The sequence below is a fragment of the Rhipicephalus microplus genome, chromosome 10 (assembly GCF_043290135.1).
Source record: "Rhipicephalus microplus isolate Deutch F79 chromosome 10, USDA_Rmic, whole genome shotgun sequence".
NCBI classification, from domain to species: Eukaryota; Metazoa; Arthropoda; class Arachnida; order Ixodida; family Ixodidae; genus Rhipicephalus; species Rhipicephalus microplus.
The window spans coordinates 24,392,593-24,405,815 of record NC_134709.1 but is presented as its reverse complement, the minus strand read 5'-3'; the positions used below and the strand labels follow the sequence as shown (position 1 = coordinate 24,405,815).

Below are 13,223 nucleotides of genomic sequence, written 5' to 3'. Positions count from 1 at the left end.
AAGCGTAGAAAACATCCCGCTTTTCGTGCGTAGCGTAGCATTGTCAGCGCAGCGTAATAAACTCTATGGTCCTTATAATTACTTACGTATGTCTTTTCTAGTGCAAAGAAACCCACTACAGAATATTGACGAAACGATATTGGGCCTCTGATACGCAACATTCGCTTTTAATTGATGATGGGCACAAGTATGAACGCAGAACTAGATGAAGATTGATGGGCACTGAGGAAGTGGTTGAACTTAAGCCGTTTCGGTTGATAGACAGACAGACCAAAATTTTTGTGTTGAAGTATTTTTAATATATCAATCGTCTTTAAAAACATGAAAGAAAGGTTCTGTTACGGGTATTGAACCAGCGACCTCAAGATTTGCAGCGCACAGTGCTAGCGACTAAGCCACGGAGCATACGTTGTCAAACCTGTTAACAGCTAGCCATTTATACACACCATACAGCGTATGGCGGTCCTTGGAGCTCCGTATCTTCAGCGCGTTTTTATCTTTATTAGCGAGATGGCGCAACAAGCTTGCATTGAGTGTGCTCTAAAGGTCGTTACTTCTCGCTTTTCGGTAAGCGCCACCTCCACAGAGAGTGGTCTCTGCTGTGCGCACGCTTATCAGACTCATGTTTCGGGAGAGGTCAAAGGTCACTTCTTTTGCTGCCGCGGCCGTGTTTACAAAAGGAGCACGCTGCTCACAGGCAAAGAAGCAAGAACTGTGGCAGTTGGTCATGCTTGTCCTGTGAATACTTGTGCGTTAATTTCATGCGTCTTTCTTTCTATTTGAACAGCACGCTTTAAGTGTTAAGCTGTGACAGTTGTTACTCCCCGTTCATCCTGGGTATGCTCATTTTGTGCGTGCTTTCTGCTTGAAGTGCGCGCTGCAAGTTTCCAGCGGCTTGTCGCTCTTCACGAGACTTCACAATTAGTAGCTGTAGCATTCATACCTTTGCCCTTGTGGCGGAACAATGAACAATAAACGCTCAACTACCTCTGTGAAGATACGTTTCACTTTTGTGTTATACTGATTCCTAACAAGGGAGATCAGCCACGTTCTTTTAAATGCAAGCATTTCTTTTTGCTTACCCGCCACAATCATAGTCAGGTGTCGTCTGCTAAAGTTTATTCACATACCAGTGTCCAAGGCTACAATCCTCGCGAGCAGAAGTGCTTTATATTAGCTCACCGCTTCTGGTGTCACTATCACTAATATCCATGTTGCTGTTGGCGTCGTTACACAACTGTAGACAACTGTTGATATAAAACATATGTGGCTGTTCAATGTATGTCTGTGCGTCCATTTGTGCATATCGATAGCAGAAATTCGTTAACCTTTCGCTCAATAAAAAATTATAACACAGTCAGCTTGCACGTATATGCTTCGGATAACATCGATTTCCAAAGTATAAGGGATCTGCTGAAAATTTTTATCATTTGTTTTATTTGCATCTTTTTTTTTTTGTCACGTACAAGATGATGTTTTTTCACTCACAACCAACCACCCCGATGCCAGAATTGCTGCGAAACGAGCTTTTAAACACTATCATGTTAAATATATCTGCGGCTATCTTCATGTCCCCCTTAATTGGAACATAACTGTGTGATCATTAAGGCTCCAGTTGATGAGATCACATTGAAGTACAATAAATAGCCAAGAAATGGCTTTCAAAGTGTGTCATTGAATGGACAGGAAGTGAAGATGCTAAGACTCTTTTTCAAATAAAGTCAAACTGAGGAAATTTCACGGACCCAACGAAACTCACATCCGTGTACTGCAGCTCCAGTTTCGTGTCCCACTCGCCCGAGACCTTGCACACCATCTCACCTGTGGCAGATTTGACTTCGCCAGAGACACAGTGAAGCTTGCCTCCATAGAACGGCTAAAATAGGCAAGAAGTAAAATACAAAGATCGATCAATCAATCAATCAATTTATTTATTTATTACTTCAAAGAGCAGACCCTAACGGAAGGAAAAGCTATGTTGGGCTTGACTAGGTTTGCCACCCCATTACAGTAACCATTAAGTTTACGCCATAAAGTGCTGCTAAAAAACTTTCCGAGAAAAGAACGGCTGAAGAATCATAAAATGTCACTATTCCAGCATCTGATGAAACTTCATGAAACTACCTACTTTAAAAATGTGAACATAAAAATAGCTATGTAAAAATTTTGATTCTTGTGTGGCAGATATCTTCTAAGTTGCTAGTGTCATGTTTTAATCTAGATAAGCCGAACCATCTGCACAAATTGGGAAAAGTACCTAAAATTAATGCATTATAGTAGTGGTTGACATTCAGAAGCGTATCTGCAGATGTTTCATTCCAACAGTGCATTTACCAGTATATAGTAGAATGAATGCCAGTGAGTAAATGTGGCTGACGAGGCACATAACTTGGGGAACTAACATCTTTGTAACTGATGCCTGTGAGTCATCTGATGAAAAGTGCAAATAAACAGAGACAAGTGCTTCGAAGGAGTTGTTCTGGTTTAGCGAAAATAAACCGACAAAACGATGGTGATGACAAGTTACGAGGAATGATGACAATACTCACTTTTGTGTGGAATGTTATGGGTGCAACGGCATCACCGCATGCAACTGTGACTCGACCACCCAGCTCAATGTACGGTTCGCTGAGCAAGGACCGCCAATACATGGTGGGCAGTCCAATACTGTACACTTCACCCAAGTTCAACAGGCGTAGCTCCACTGAAAGGACAGCGAGAGCTTTACTTGCAAAAGAGGGCTTTGTCTACAAGAGGGCATTGTTTGCAAGAGGGCTTTGTTTGCAAAAAGCTCTCATTTGAAATAACCTTGCTCAGGTCTTCTGTGTCAAACAGAGTATATGAAATTACTGTTGCTTTACAGATAAAAACATGATACAATTATCAGAAATGCCATGGTCGCAAACAACCCAGGCTTACTTAATTAGGATGCATCTAATTATCAGTACACAGGCATTTGAGGAGTAGAGCACTTTAAGGGGCGTGGGCTTGTCATTTCGTATCATCGCCTGGCGTAACTCTATAAAGTAGGTCGAAAGAAGGTGCTACAGGTCAACTCAATCCTAAAAGAGGTCAAGATAAAGTGCCACTGCATCAAAAATGAAGATTTTCTTTTCTGTACAGTTATTGACACAGTGCCGGTTGCATGTTTGGAATGCCAGCCCACACTTCCCTATGAACGCCAGCACTGCCAAAGGGCGATTTGTCAGAGCCACCGAAGCAACAGCAATATGCCAGTGCGGGGCTTAGGCACAGATTTACGGTGAAGCAAAGCAAAGGCGAACCGTCGGTGAGCACATCTTAGAGGGATGTTTAAGGTAATAAAAAGAAGTTGAATGAATGCGAGGTAACCTTCAGCTTCAGAAACCTCAGATGCAAGCCGAGCACAAAAAAAAAAAAGACAGGCAAACCCATAGTTTCAACTCAGACAAACACAAGTCACACGTCAACGCAGGCTTGCGAATTTTCAGCTCTACTCTGCAGTTTCTACAGTTCTCACATTGTGAAGCTGGTTTTTAAAGGGGGGGGGGGGGGGGCACTTGGTTTTTTTAACACGTTCGTTGCGGCAAGCTTTCTTGAGGTCTCGTTTTATGTGCGGAGTGAACCACAGATGGGCCACTCTGCACATCTCCCAGGTGCGCCGTGAACCAATGGTGGGTCATCAGTGGGTCATGGCATCTAACACCAGAAAAAATTTCTTCTGATTATTTATAACCTCTTGCAACAAGAATCGAACCTCTGCGTTCATGTTTGACAAGTTTATTGCATCAGCAAGCAGATGCATGATCATCACATCATGGCAAAGGAGGAGCACAGCCAGTGGCCCACCGGTGACCCACATCGCAGTGGACGTGCGGTTGCAGGGGCTGGATGTTGTAGCGCTTAGCAGCACACCACCATCGCAACTGACCCACCATGGCAAGTTGTTGATTGATTGATTTGTGGGGTTTAACGTCCCAAAACCACCATTTGATTATGAGAGACGCCGTAATGGAGGACTCCGGAAATTTTGACCACATGGGGTTCTTTAACGTGCACCCAAATCTGAGTACACGGGCCTACAACATTTCCGCCACCATCGAAAATGCAGCCGCCGCAGCCGGGAATCAACAGATTAAAAAAAGCAGAGAACATGAAGGATATTGCACTGAACACTTGCCTTCACCCATGAACTGCAGCCCCACGTAATTTCCCATGAGGTTAGATTTGATGCCAAGTGATGCTTCAAGGCACATCTGCTTCTCCAGGCACTCCACGTAGAAGGCACTAACTGCATGTTTGACAAGAAACACTGATAAAACTGCTGTCACTAATGTTTAACGTTATTGTAAAAAGTGGACGACTGATTGAGTAAATGGTTGACTTGTTATCAGGTGTATTCACTGATGAGTGAAGATGGGTAAACTGAACCAATGACGGTGAATAGACCGATTCACCAACCGTTTGAACCTTTGGACTGCTTAATCGTCCAGTCACTGAATCGATGAATGAGTCAGCCAGTTAGTCAACCAATCAGTTAGCAAATTAATATTGATCAACTAACCAGTTCACTGCTATACTTATGATCAATCAGTGCAATAGCACTAATTGATTATGAAACAGCTACACAAATAAAATTAAATAATTGATTACGAAACAGCTACACAAAGACAAGAACAAAGAAACACAAATGCTTGACAGAAAATGATGAGGGGCTAGCTGGCAATGCATATTTTTGTTCATGAAAGTTACTCAGGACTAAATTTTACAACATGCCGAGTACACAGGGAAACATAATGCAGTGCCCGTCCTGCCATGTCTTTCTCCGTTTTGTTTGTTTGTTTGATCTTTCTCCGCATTTGTTTTTTCTTTTGTCTTTATGGAGCCGTCGTACTGATAAATGATGAACGCATTCCTACGCACCTAGTTTTTACAACTAGTGCGATCATTAAATGATTGATAGATTGATTAATTGATATTTGATTGATTCAGTGAGCAAGTGAGTTTGGTTTAAACGCTTTAAGATAATACAGTAGCTATAAGAGAGATTGATGTGGAGGAGCTTTGGATTTGGCCTAACCCCCTTGGGTTAGTTCCCCTGCATGCGCAGAGCGGATCAGACGCATTTTTTCTAAGCACCTACGCACCTGGTGGGTGGTGGGAGACCTGCTCCGCCACAAAGGTGACTTGTGTACCGACGTCACTGACCCCGGCCACTTGCCAAGAGCAGTGAAACATCTCGCCAAGCACAGGGTTGTATGGTTTTCTGGCAGACCGGCTCTGCAAAATGTCAGCAAATAGTTGACTTTCCAAATGGTCCGTTCTTGGGATCGTTGGTTCGACATCTCACTTTGGGGAGCACAGATTTGGTTCCCAAGTCCGCAGTCCCCTTAGTAATAAGTTACTTTCCTTTGGTAACATGCGAGACAAGAGGGACCCAGGAACTTTTACTTCACCGACAATTTTCTTTTTTTCTTTTATTCACAATCTTCACCAACTGGTTCAAACATCATCACAATGCTGCTGTCACCAAAATTGGCCTTAATTAACACAATGAATAATGAGTAAAAACGAATGGGAAATTAGGGGGATCATTACAGAAACAATAGCCACAGCTTTGGTACTTACAAAAACAATTACCAGGTACTACATTCAAGAAAGAACCCAAACGTCACTTGATGGTTTATCTCAAACGTTCACATTCCCCACTGATAATTCTAGCTGTAACATAGTTTAAACCTAGCTTCATGTCTTCATGAAGCATGTCGCCAAAGAAAAAGAAATGGCAAGTTGGAAGTCGGCCTTACAAATGCAATTCTAGTTTTGGTTTCGATTGTAAGTTGGCCGCCCAACTTCAGATTTCAAATTGTTTCGAGGTGTTTGTTCTTGTTTGTTTTTTATGGGTCCTCGTTTTTCATGTTATTTCGCATCAATCAAGCCTTACCAACAAGCTCGCAACCATGCACTATTAAAGATAAAGTGGGTAAGCCCACGATCACGTGAATACAATGCGCCAAAGTGGCACTACCTGTGCAGGCAGGCGATGCGCAGTTTAATATACGCCAATTCGTTCATTTCGAACACTTAAAAGTTTCAAACGATTTAAATTCATGTCAAAGCGGATTGAATACTGTCATATTTGTTCGAATATACAAAGTGATCGAATATACGCCCATGCCTAGTCATTTAGTACCAACAAATTTAGAGCCCTCTTTATTTTTTTTTAAGTTTGTTTTCTTTGATCCATTGAAAAACTTGCTGCCCTGCGATATATATAAAGCCCACAAAGAGCAAAAAATTCATAGAATATGGCTTATAAGTACAGTTGAGCAAGCGTGAATGACGGGTAAAGACCAACACAGCGCCTTAGTGTTTGCATTTAATGGGCACACCTCTTTAATTTTCATCCATTTTGGCAGAAGAAGTCCAAGCAGCATGTAGAGCCAAAATTCTGTAGACGAGGGAGTACTTGATTAGCTGATATAGAAACAAGTATGTCATACTTGATAACTATGAAACAAGTAAATAGGATTTGCTTAACCCCCTAATCAAAGTTCAAAGACTGAACCGACATAATCATTATCAACAACTTTACCTTGCGTGTTGCATAGAGTGAACACAGCAGCCATTCTGTAACCATGACCAGCCTCTCCTCAGGTGTTTCGCCATCCGCTACCCTGTGCAAGCGTTACACACACATTCTGCATCAACACCGAAAACTGGTATCCAGAAAAAAAAAAAAACGCACCATAACTATAACCTGCATCTCAAGCAGTGAAGATAAATGTAAAAAGCGCTACTCAAGAAAAACATTGAGCCTTACCAAAAATACATCAACTCACTGTCGATCTCGACATAGGTTTTGTGAAGCATGCATTAGCTTAACGGCCTATCTCACCTTCAAAACTAATAGACTCCAAAAACGATATTGCCGGAAGTGACGAAAATGGCAGGAAACAGCATGAACAAAATTTTAGGGTTTCATCCAGCCCAAACCCCAAATGAGATGCTGATTATCAAGGAGCGTTGAAAAGTGCTAGAAGTACATAGTAAATAATAGTTTGCGCCGTGTGCACGACTGTTGTAGAATTTAAGCAGGCTTAAGTTAAAATTTTGAAGTTTAAGTGCCAGATATCCTGCATGTTTTTATGAGTAACATGTCAACACTAACTTCTTTTTATAATTTTCACCTTTCCTACTCTATACTTTTGAATGCACTACGCATTAGTTCACTAAGTTGCTGTAATTCCTAAACCTAGACTGCTCACAGGGTCATGCCACTAATTACAGTTGAACTTCGATTAAATGCCCCTTGGTTTTGCGATGACACACATTTTGCGACTAATTGGCTTGGTCCCGGTAAAATCCCCATCGAAGTAGCATATTAAAAACCTTGGTTATATGATGCAGTTTTACAAAAACCGCACATCATACGACTTTCAGATTCGCCCAAAATTTAAAAAAAAAAAAACACCTTTACTCGAATCAAATGTCATCCAAATAGTCACGAGTGCAAAATGTGAGCTTGCATTTCCCTAGGTTGACGAGTAGAAAAGTAGAGATATGGCATGTCTTCTTAGAATAGAAAACTTATTCTCCTGAAAGTTCATGGGCTTCTACATATACCTCGATCGTGTGCGTATGTATCCGGGGTCGTTACCTAGTCATGCCTTATCCACACAGACTAGCTTCAGCTGGCATTAAAGCCGATATTTTTACGTTTTCGGTCCGTGAAAACTTTTCCATGTGAACATAAAGCTGATCTCCTTCCTTAGTCGCACTCGCAATCACAGGCTTGCGCACACATAAGGGCGCGGCGCAGCTGTTTTCACCGTGAAAAATTACTTTCACTTGACGTCAACGTTAATAACGACAATGGGACATCATCAGCTGAACCTCACAAGCCAAAAAATTGCAACATGCACAGCTTAGTCGCGCAGGAAGGCATTCTTTGCAAACTCGTGGTCCGTCGCCATTATGTGATGGCGATGACACTGTGTCTGACTCTTCTGACGGGAGGCTGTTGGCAACGCGGTTGGCAACGCGGTTTAAGTTTCGTTCTCGCGCTCAGGCAATTTTTGAACTCTGTTTATTGGTAGAAAGATGCGCATGGGATTCGATTTTTTTTTTAAGTTGAGAATAAAGATTTGCTCGCACGTCCTCCAACCACGTAAATCTGTCATCAGCTGCCACTGGCAAAAATAATTTAATCTAGCTTCCTTGCAGAGGCACAAGGTCGTGCTGTGGGCTTATCAGGCGGTCTGTACCTGCTTTTTAGGCAGAACTGAGTGTCAGTCTATAATCTTAGTTTTTCGAATACACGACACCCGGATTATACAACGCTTTTTTTGTGTGGTCCCCTGAAATTCGTATAATCAAGACACCACTGTAATAGTGCATGATTGAACATGTTGGTATATTGTGACTTTACTTCTGATGCTCACCCCCCCAAAAAAAAAAGAAAGCAGGGGAGGTGCAGGGACTATCAATACTCAAAAGCAATTAGGTGCTGTTGCATAATGGATGTCCGCCAGAATGACAAAGAACATGTTACTCGCGGTAGTTGAGATTTCCAGCTCACCTCAGGAACATGTCAGGGTAGCTCATGAAGTCGGCGTACACTTCAAGAAGTGATCTGGGCTCTAGAACATAGCTTGGAAGTGCCACCTGCACATTCAGAGGAAAACGGGAAAACATTACGCTAGAGCCAGACAGAAGAAATTTCCGTGGACTGTCCCAAACATGTCCCATTTTTTCTGTCTGAGAGAGCACAATGAAGAATTTGGGCAGCACTGAGTTCGTATATGTTTGCATCAGTAAGTCATACGACACGGCGTAACTCAGGTATAATCTACATACTATTAACCGTGGACAGGAGAGATGACAGCTCATTGTAACAATGATGATGATGCTGACGCTCAAATGAGAACACAACGTAACGCAGAGAACACAACGTAACGCAGAGAACACAATCACAAAACAAAAAAATCACAGGCTCCATGTCATGTCTCTGTGTGTGTCTGAGCATTTTTAAATTTGTGATTGTGAAATTATTTATTTTTTCATCCCACAAGGGCACGTTTTGCATTCCACCACTTGGAAACACATTGCATGTTTTTTTTTATAACAAGTAGCCTTCTTTAAGGCTATTTTACGTGCTCTGTCTTTATTTTCAATCTGTGAAATGAAAGAATGTCTCGTAGTTCAAGTAAAACAGTGAATAAGGGATGTTAGTGTTAATTTGAGACATTTACTTGAGATGAAGGAAAGACTCAGAACCTTGCGATTGTACTTTGTAATTTTGCGATTGTACGTGATTGATCCTGTGTATGCGTTTATGCTACCCCTGTAACATGTTTTAGTATTCATCCTCCAGAAAGAGGCAGGGGCTTTTTAATGACTCTTCGAAAGTTCTGCCAGAAACGCACATCTGCATTTAACTACAGTTGAGTACAATCACCAGACTGGTCGGAAGGAAACGCCAAGCACTCTGTGATACAGTGTTTGTTGGTGTAATTATTGGTCACTTCATTTGTGGTGAAACCTTGCTAATGTGCTCAAGCTTTAGTTGTAATCTAGTTCAATATACGACATGGCTCCAAGTGAAGGCAATTAGTGTGCAGCTACACCAGCACAGCCATTCTCACGTTCTTCCATTTATGTGCATAGATTGGATTGAATAAACTTTTATTTGGTCCTCCAAAACACAGATCACTGTGTTGTGGGCAGCTCCCACGTGGGGACTGAGATGCCAAGCTCCTCAGCCGCCTCGCTGGCTTGATGGACAGCCCAGAGCTGATCCGCCAAGGACGAGCTGCGGATTGCCACCTCCCATCTGGCAGAGGTGATGTTCGATAAATGAGCGAATGGATGAATCTGCACGACACTTTGTAAGTGGACCCAGTGAAGCTAGACGAAATTGGACGCACGGCCGTGTAACCAAGCTCTGTGATTTTCATGCAAGACAGAAGTTAAGGGTCAGGTTGGGTTAAGGCTTGAAGTGACAAAAAGATCCTCAAGCAGGAATTGTTACCAACGTCAATGAGTCAACAAGTCTTCGTCAAGGCAAGTATTATTGACAAAGGCATTGATGTTCATGATTTGACACCAAGCCCTTGATTAGGCTTGTGCGAATATTCGAATGATTTGAACATTTGAACGAATTGTAACATACTCAAATTCACTTCGATTCAAAGTTAAATTATTTGAAAATTTGAAAGCATTTGCAATGAACAAATAGATGTATAATGTTCCACATGTAACCCTCTTGTAAAGGTGGTTTCACTGCAGTAGCTAGATGCTAAGCTACGGAAACACCTATCCACAAGGAACCCGCACTGCCGCGGAGCTCCACTTCAAGGTTAAATGAACATATTACCCGCAAATCGATTCATCAATTTTTTGTAAGCTTAAAAGCTTGTTATATGAGATTACGTGCTCTAATTGTAGTAAATTCTGAAACGTTACATATTTTACAGGTTATCACCTGTATTGCACCGAAAGTCAAATCCTACTACTATTCAAAATCGTTTCGACTTCCTTTAAACCGAAAAAATTTATTTGCACAGAGGCCTTGTTTCAATTTTTTTTTAAATTAAAAAAAAAATATTGAGCAGGTTAGTTAGGTCATGACAAATATGCCCATGCCCATTTTTTTATATGTCATACACACCACTTGAATTAAATTTGAAATTATTCGACCAAAATCATTATTCGCTTTGAATTAACTTTGAACCTAAACTTCACAATTCGCACAAGCCTAGCCTTGATGCAAGTCTTGATGAAGACAGCTTAGCATGTTGAAATGCTGGCTCCAGCGAAATCATGAATACTTTCATCATTTCAAGCTCTATAATGGCATTCAGTGGCACACATGCCTTTGTAAGGTCCATGCCAAGCTTTAGTGTCGACAGCAGTTGCAGTATGGCGTCCTTGTTCTCTTCCGTCGGTATTGAGGCATCTTCGTTGCTGCTCTCATCTTCGTCAGGTACCTCGCCAGAGTTGTTCGCGTCCCCTAGTGCAAGGAGAGAGCTTTCCTTTAGGAGCTGCGCTGCTACATGGCCTATTTGTGGCTTGTATTTTACTACAATGAACTGGGAAGGCCAACTAGAGATTGCAGAAGAAACAGGCAGCATTATAGATGTTCCTTTTCATACGGTTGTTCACAAAAATGAGAGCGTTTTCGTAGCCTAACTGGCACTTTCTTCTTTGATTCTTCTCACATTCCTAGCTTCCATATGCAGATTTTGATGAATCAAACCAAGTCAGAATGTGCAGAAGACAAGCTTACATGACCACAAATATTCAAATCAGAACTGTTTAGGTAAACTTGTAAAGGAGTTGCGCAGTCATAGTTTCCTTGAACGACTTGACATTACGAATGTCTACCACTTTTCCGTGTGCACACTGCTACATACATCACACTACAATTACTGTAGTAATGAGATCATTGGAAATCTACATTGTTATAAGTATATTGATGGGTCTGGTTGACTGAACGCAAGACAGGCTGCTGAAGTAGATACTTAGTCCTGATTGGTACTGGTTAAACGTGGTACTGTTTCAAATGATGTGTGGTGTATTATATCATTCCTTTCAAGGAAGCTACTGCATCAAATACACTATTAAGCAACAACAATAAACAAACAAAGAAATAGGGGAATTGGCACATTAGTCTTCGTACTCCATATCGAGCGATATCAGTGCAATTCCTTACTTAGACTGCAAATTATGGCGCTACATGATCGCTACACGCCGATCATATGAAACTTTTGAAGCTCTTATGTGCACAAAAGCTCAAATCAGCTTTTTACCTTTCCTACCAGTCTCACATTACCGTATAACCTGCGATACATAATGCAACAGAACCTTTGTACAAAACCGAAATATAGTCATGTTTCAATGATACTAATCAGTTGTTTCGTTTAAGCAGCAGTTGTGTTTAACAGATTTCCGTTTACATAGAGTCTACTGTATGTTAATGTATGAGATACTACACCAAGCTAATAAGGGCATGGTATTATGCCAGCCACTCCTGAAAACAAAAAAAGAGAAATAGGGCCCCACAGAGAGGCTTCAAGTTGCAAAGGTTTCCAAGACATGATGCAATACAGCCATGACTTGGAAAAGGTTAACCTTCCATGGACTTATTTTTCCTTTCAGCAAACACAGCACTGTTTTTCAACACAACCGTTGCGCACACACACAAAAAAGAGAAGATGATGTGTAGCTAAACAGCTCTTCATTTTTTTTTATCCTTGTCAGCTTGGGCCCCCAAAGTCCACTGCATTTGAAAAGTGCAGAAACCTCCTTCCCCTTGTTTTCAATCTACACTGAAACCTTGATATAACGAACCCATATTTAACGAAATATCAGTTATAACAAAGTAAACAAAGAGTAATCTTGGAAAAAATATAGTGTTAGAAATATACGTTTATAATAAATTTGCAGATACGGCAAACATATTTTAAAGCTGAGTTGCTAAAAATAGCGTTCGTGCAATCTCCCGAGCAGTGATTTACTTTTTGCGGCTAGGACGCAGTAAAACAAGTTGTGAGTGCATTTCAAACAGGTGTATCCAGCAGCCATAACCCCTTTGGCAATGAATCATCGCAGCCAAAAACTGGGGTGCTAACAGAGTGAAATGCTGCCAACGTGCGTACCTTTTGTAGCATCTGTTGTAATGTGCCAAAGCAAGGAGCTTTTCTTTTTCCACTCCATGTACTCTACGACGTTCATTGACTGATATGTGGGGTTTAATGTCCTAAAACCACCATTGATTGATTTGTGGGGTTTAACGTCCCAAAACCACAATATGATTATGAGTGACGCCGTAGTGGAGGGCTCCGGAAATTTAAACCACCTGGGGTTTTTTAATGTGCACACAAATCTGAGCACACGGTCCTACATACTCTACGACGTTGGATAATGAATATCTGTAATACATATAAACTGACAATGTCGATTTCAAGCACTTTATGTTGACACTTTAAGCTTTAACTCTGAACGTCGAATTTTTCTGAAAAAAAGGTTTTCCAGATGGCCAAATTATTTATTGTGGTTTTAGATTGCATGAAACATATAAAGTCGGCAAAATTATTGTTGAAAGAAAATTAACAGTTTTATGGTGTCAGCATAACTCAGAACTGCAACTCATTTACAGTACTTCAGAGAAAGGTAGTCTTGAAACATGGGTCTACACACAGCACGCTATCGCCGTCTGCACATGACACTAGTTTCTGTTC

At 41.3% G+C, this 13,223-nt stretch overlaps 1 protein-coding gene across 5 annotated transcripts in view; it reads right to left on the bottom strand.

Annotated features, from left to right (window-relative positions):
• Positions 1-13,223, bottom strand: part of LOC142774644 (oxysterol-binding protein-related protein 11-like) — a 39,721-nt gene that overhangs the window by 5,657 nt on the left and 20,841 nt on the right. For 4 of the 5 annotated variants that reach the window (XM_075875245.1, XM_075875246.1, XM_075875242.1 and 1 more), the window contains exons 12-18: positions 10,857-10,996; positions 8,561-8,646; positions 6,575-6,656; positions 5,127-5,259; positions 4,160-4,270; positions 2,550-2,704; positions 1,760-1,876 (exon numbers count right to left, since the gene is read on the bottom strand). In XM_075875245.1, coding sequence (XP_075731360.1) covers positions 1,760-1,876; positions 2,550-2,704; positions 4,160-4,270; positions 5,127-5,259; positions 6,575-6,656; positions 8,561-8,646; positions 10,857-10,996 — 824 coding nt within the window. The remainder of the gene's footprint in view (positions 1-1,759; positions 1,877-2,549; positions 2,705-4,159; positions 4,271-5,126; positions 5,260-6,574; positions 6,657-8,560; positions 8,647-10,856; positions 10,997-13,223) is intronic. The other variant, XM_075875243.1, reaches the window with a different exon arrangement.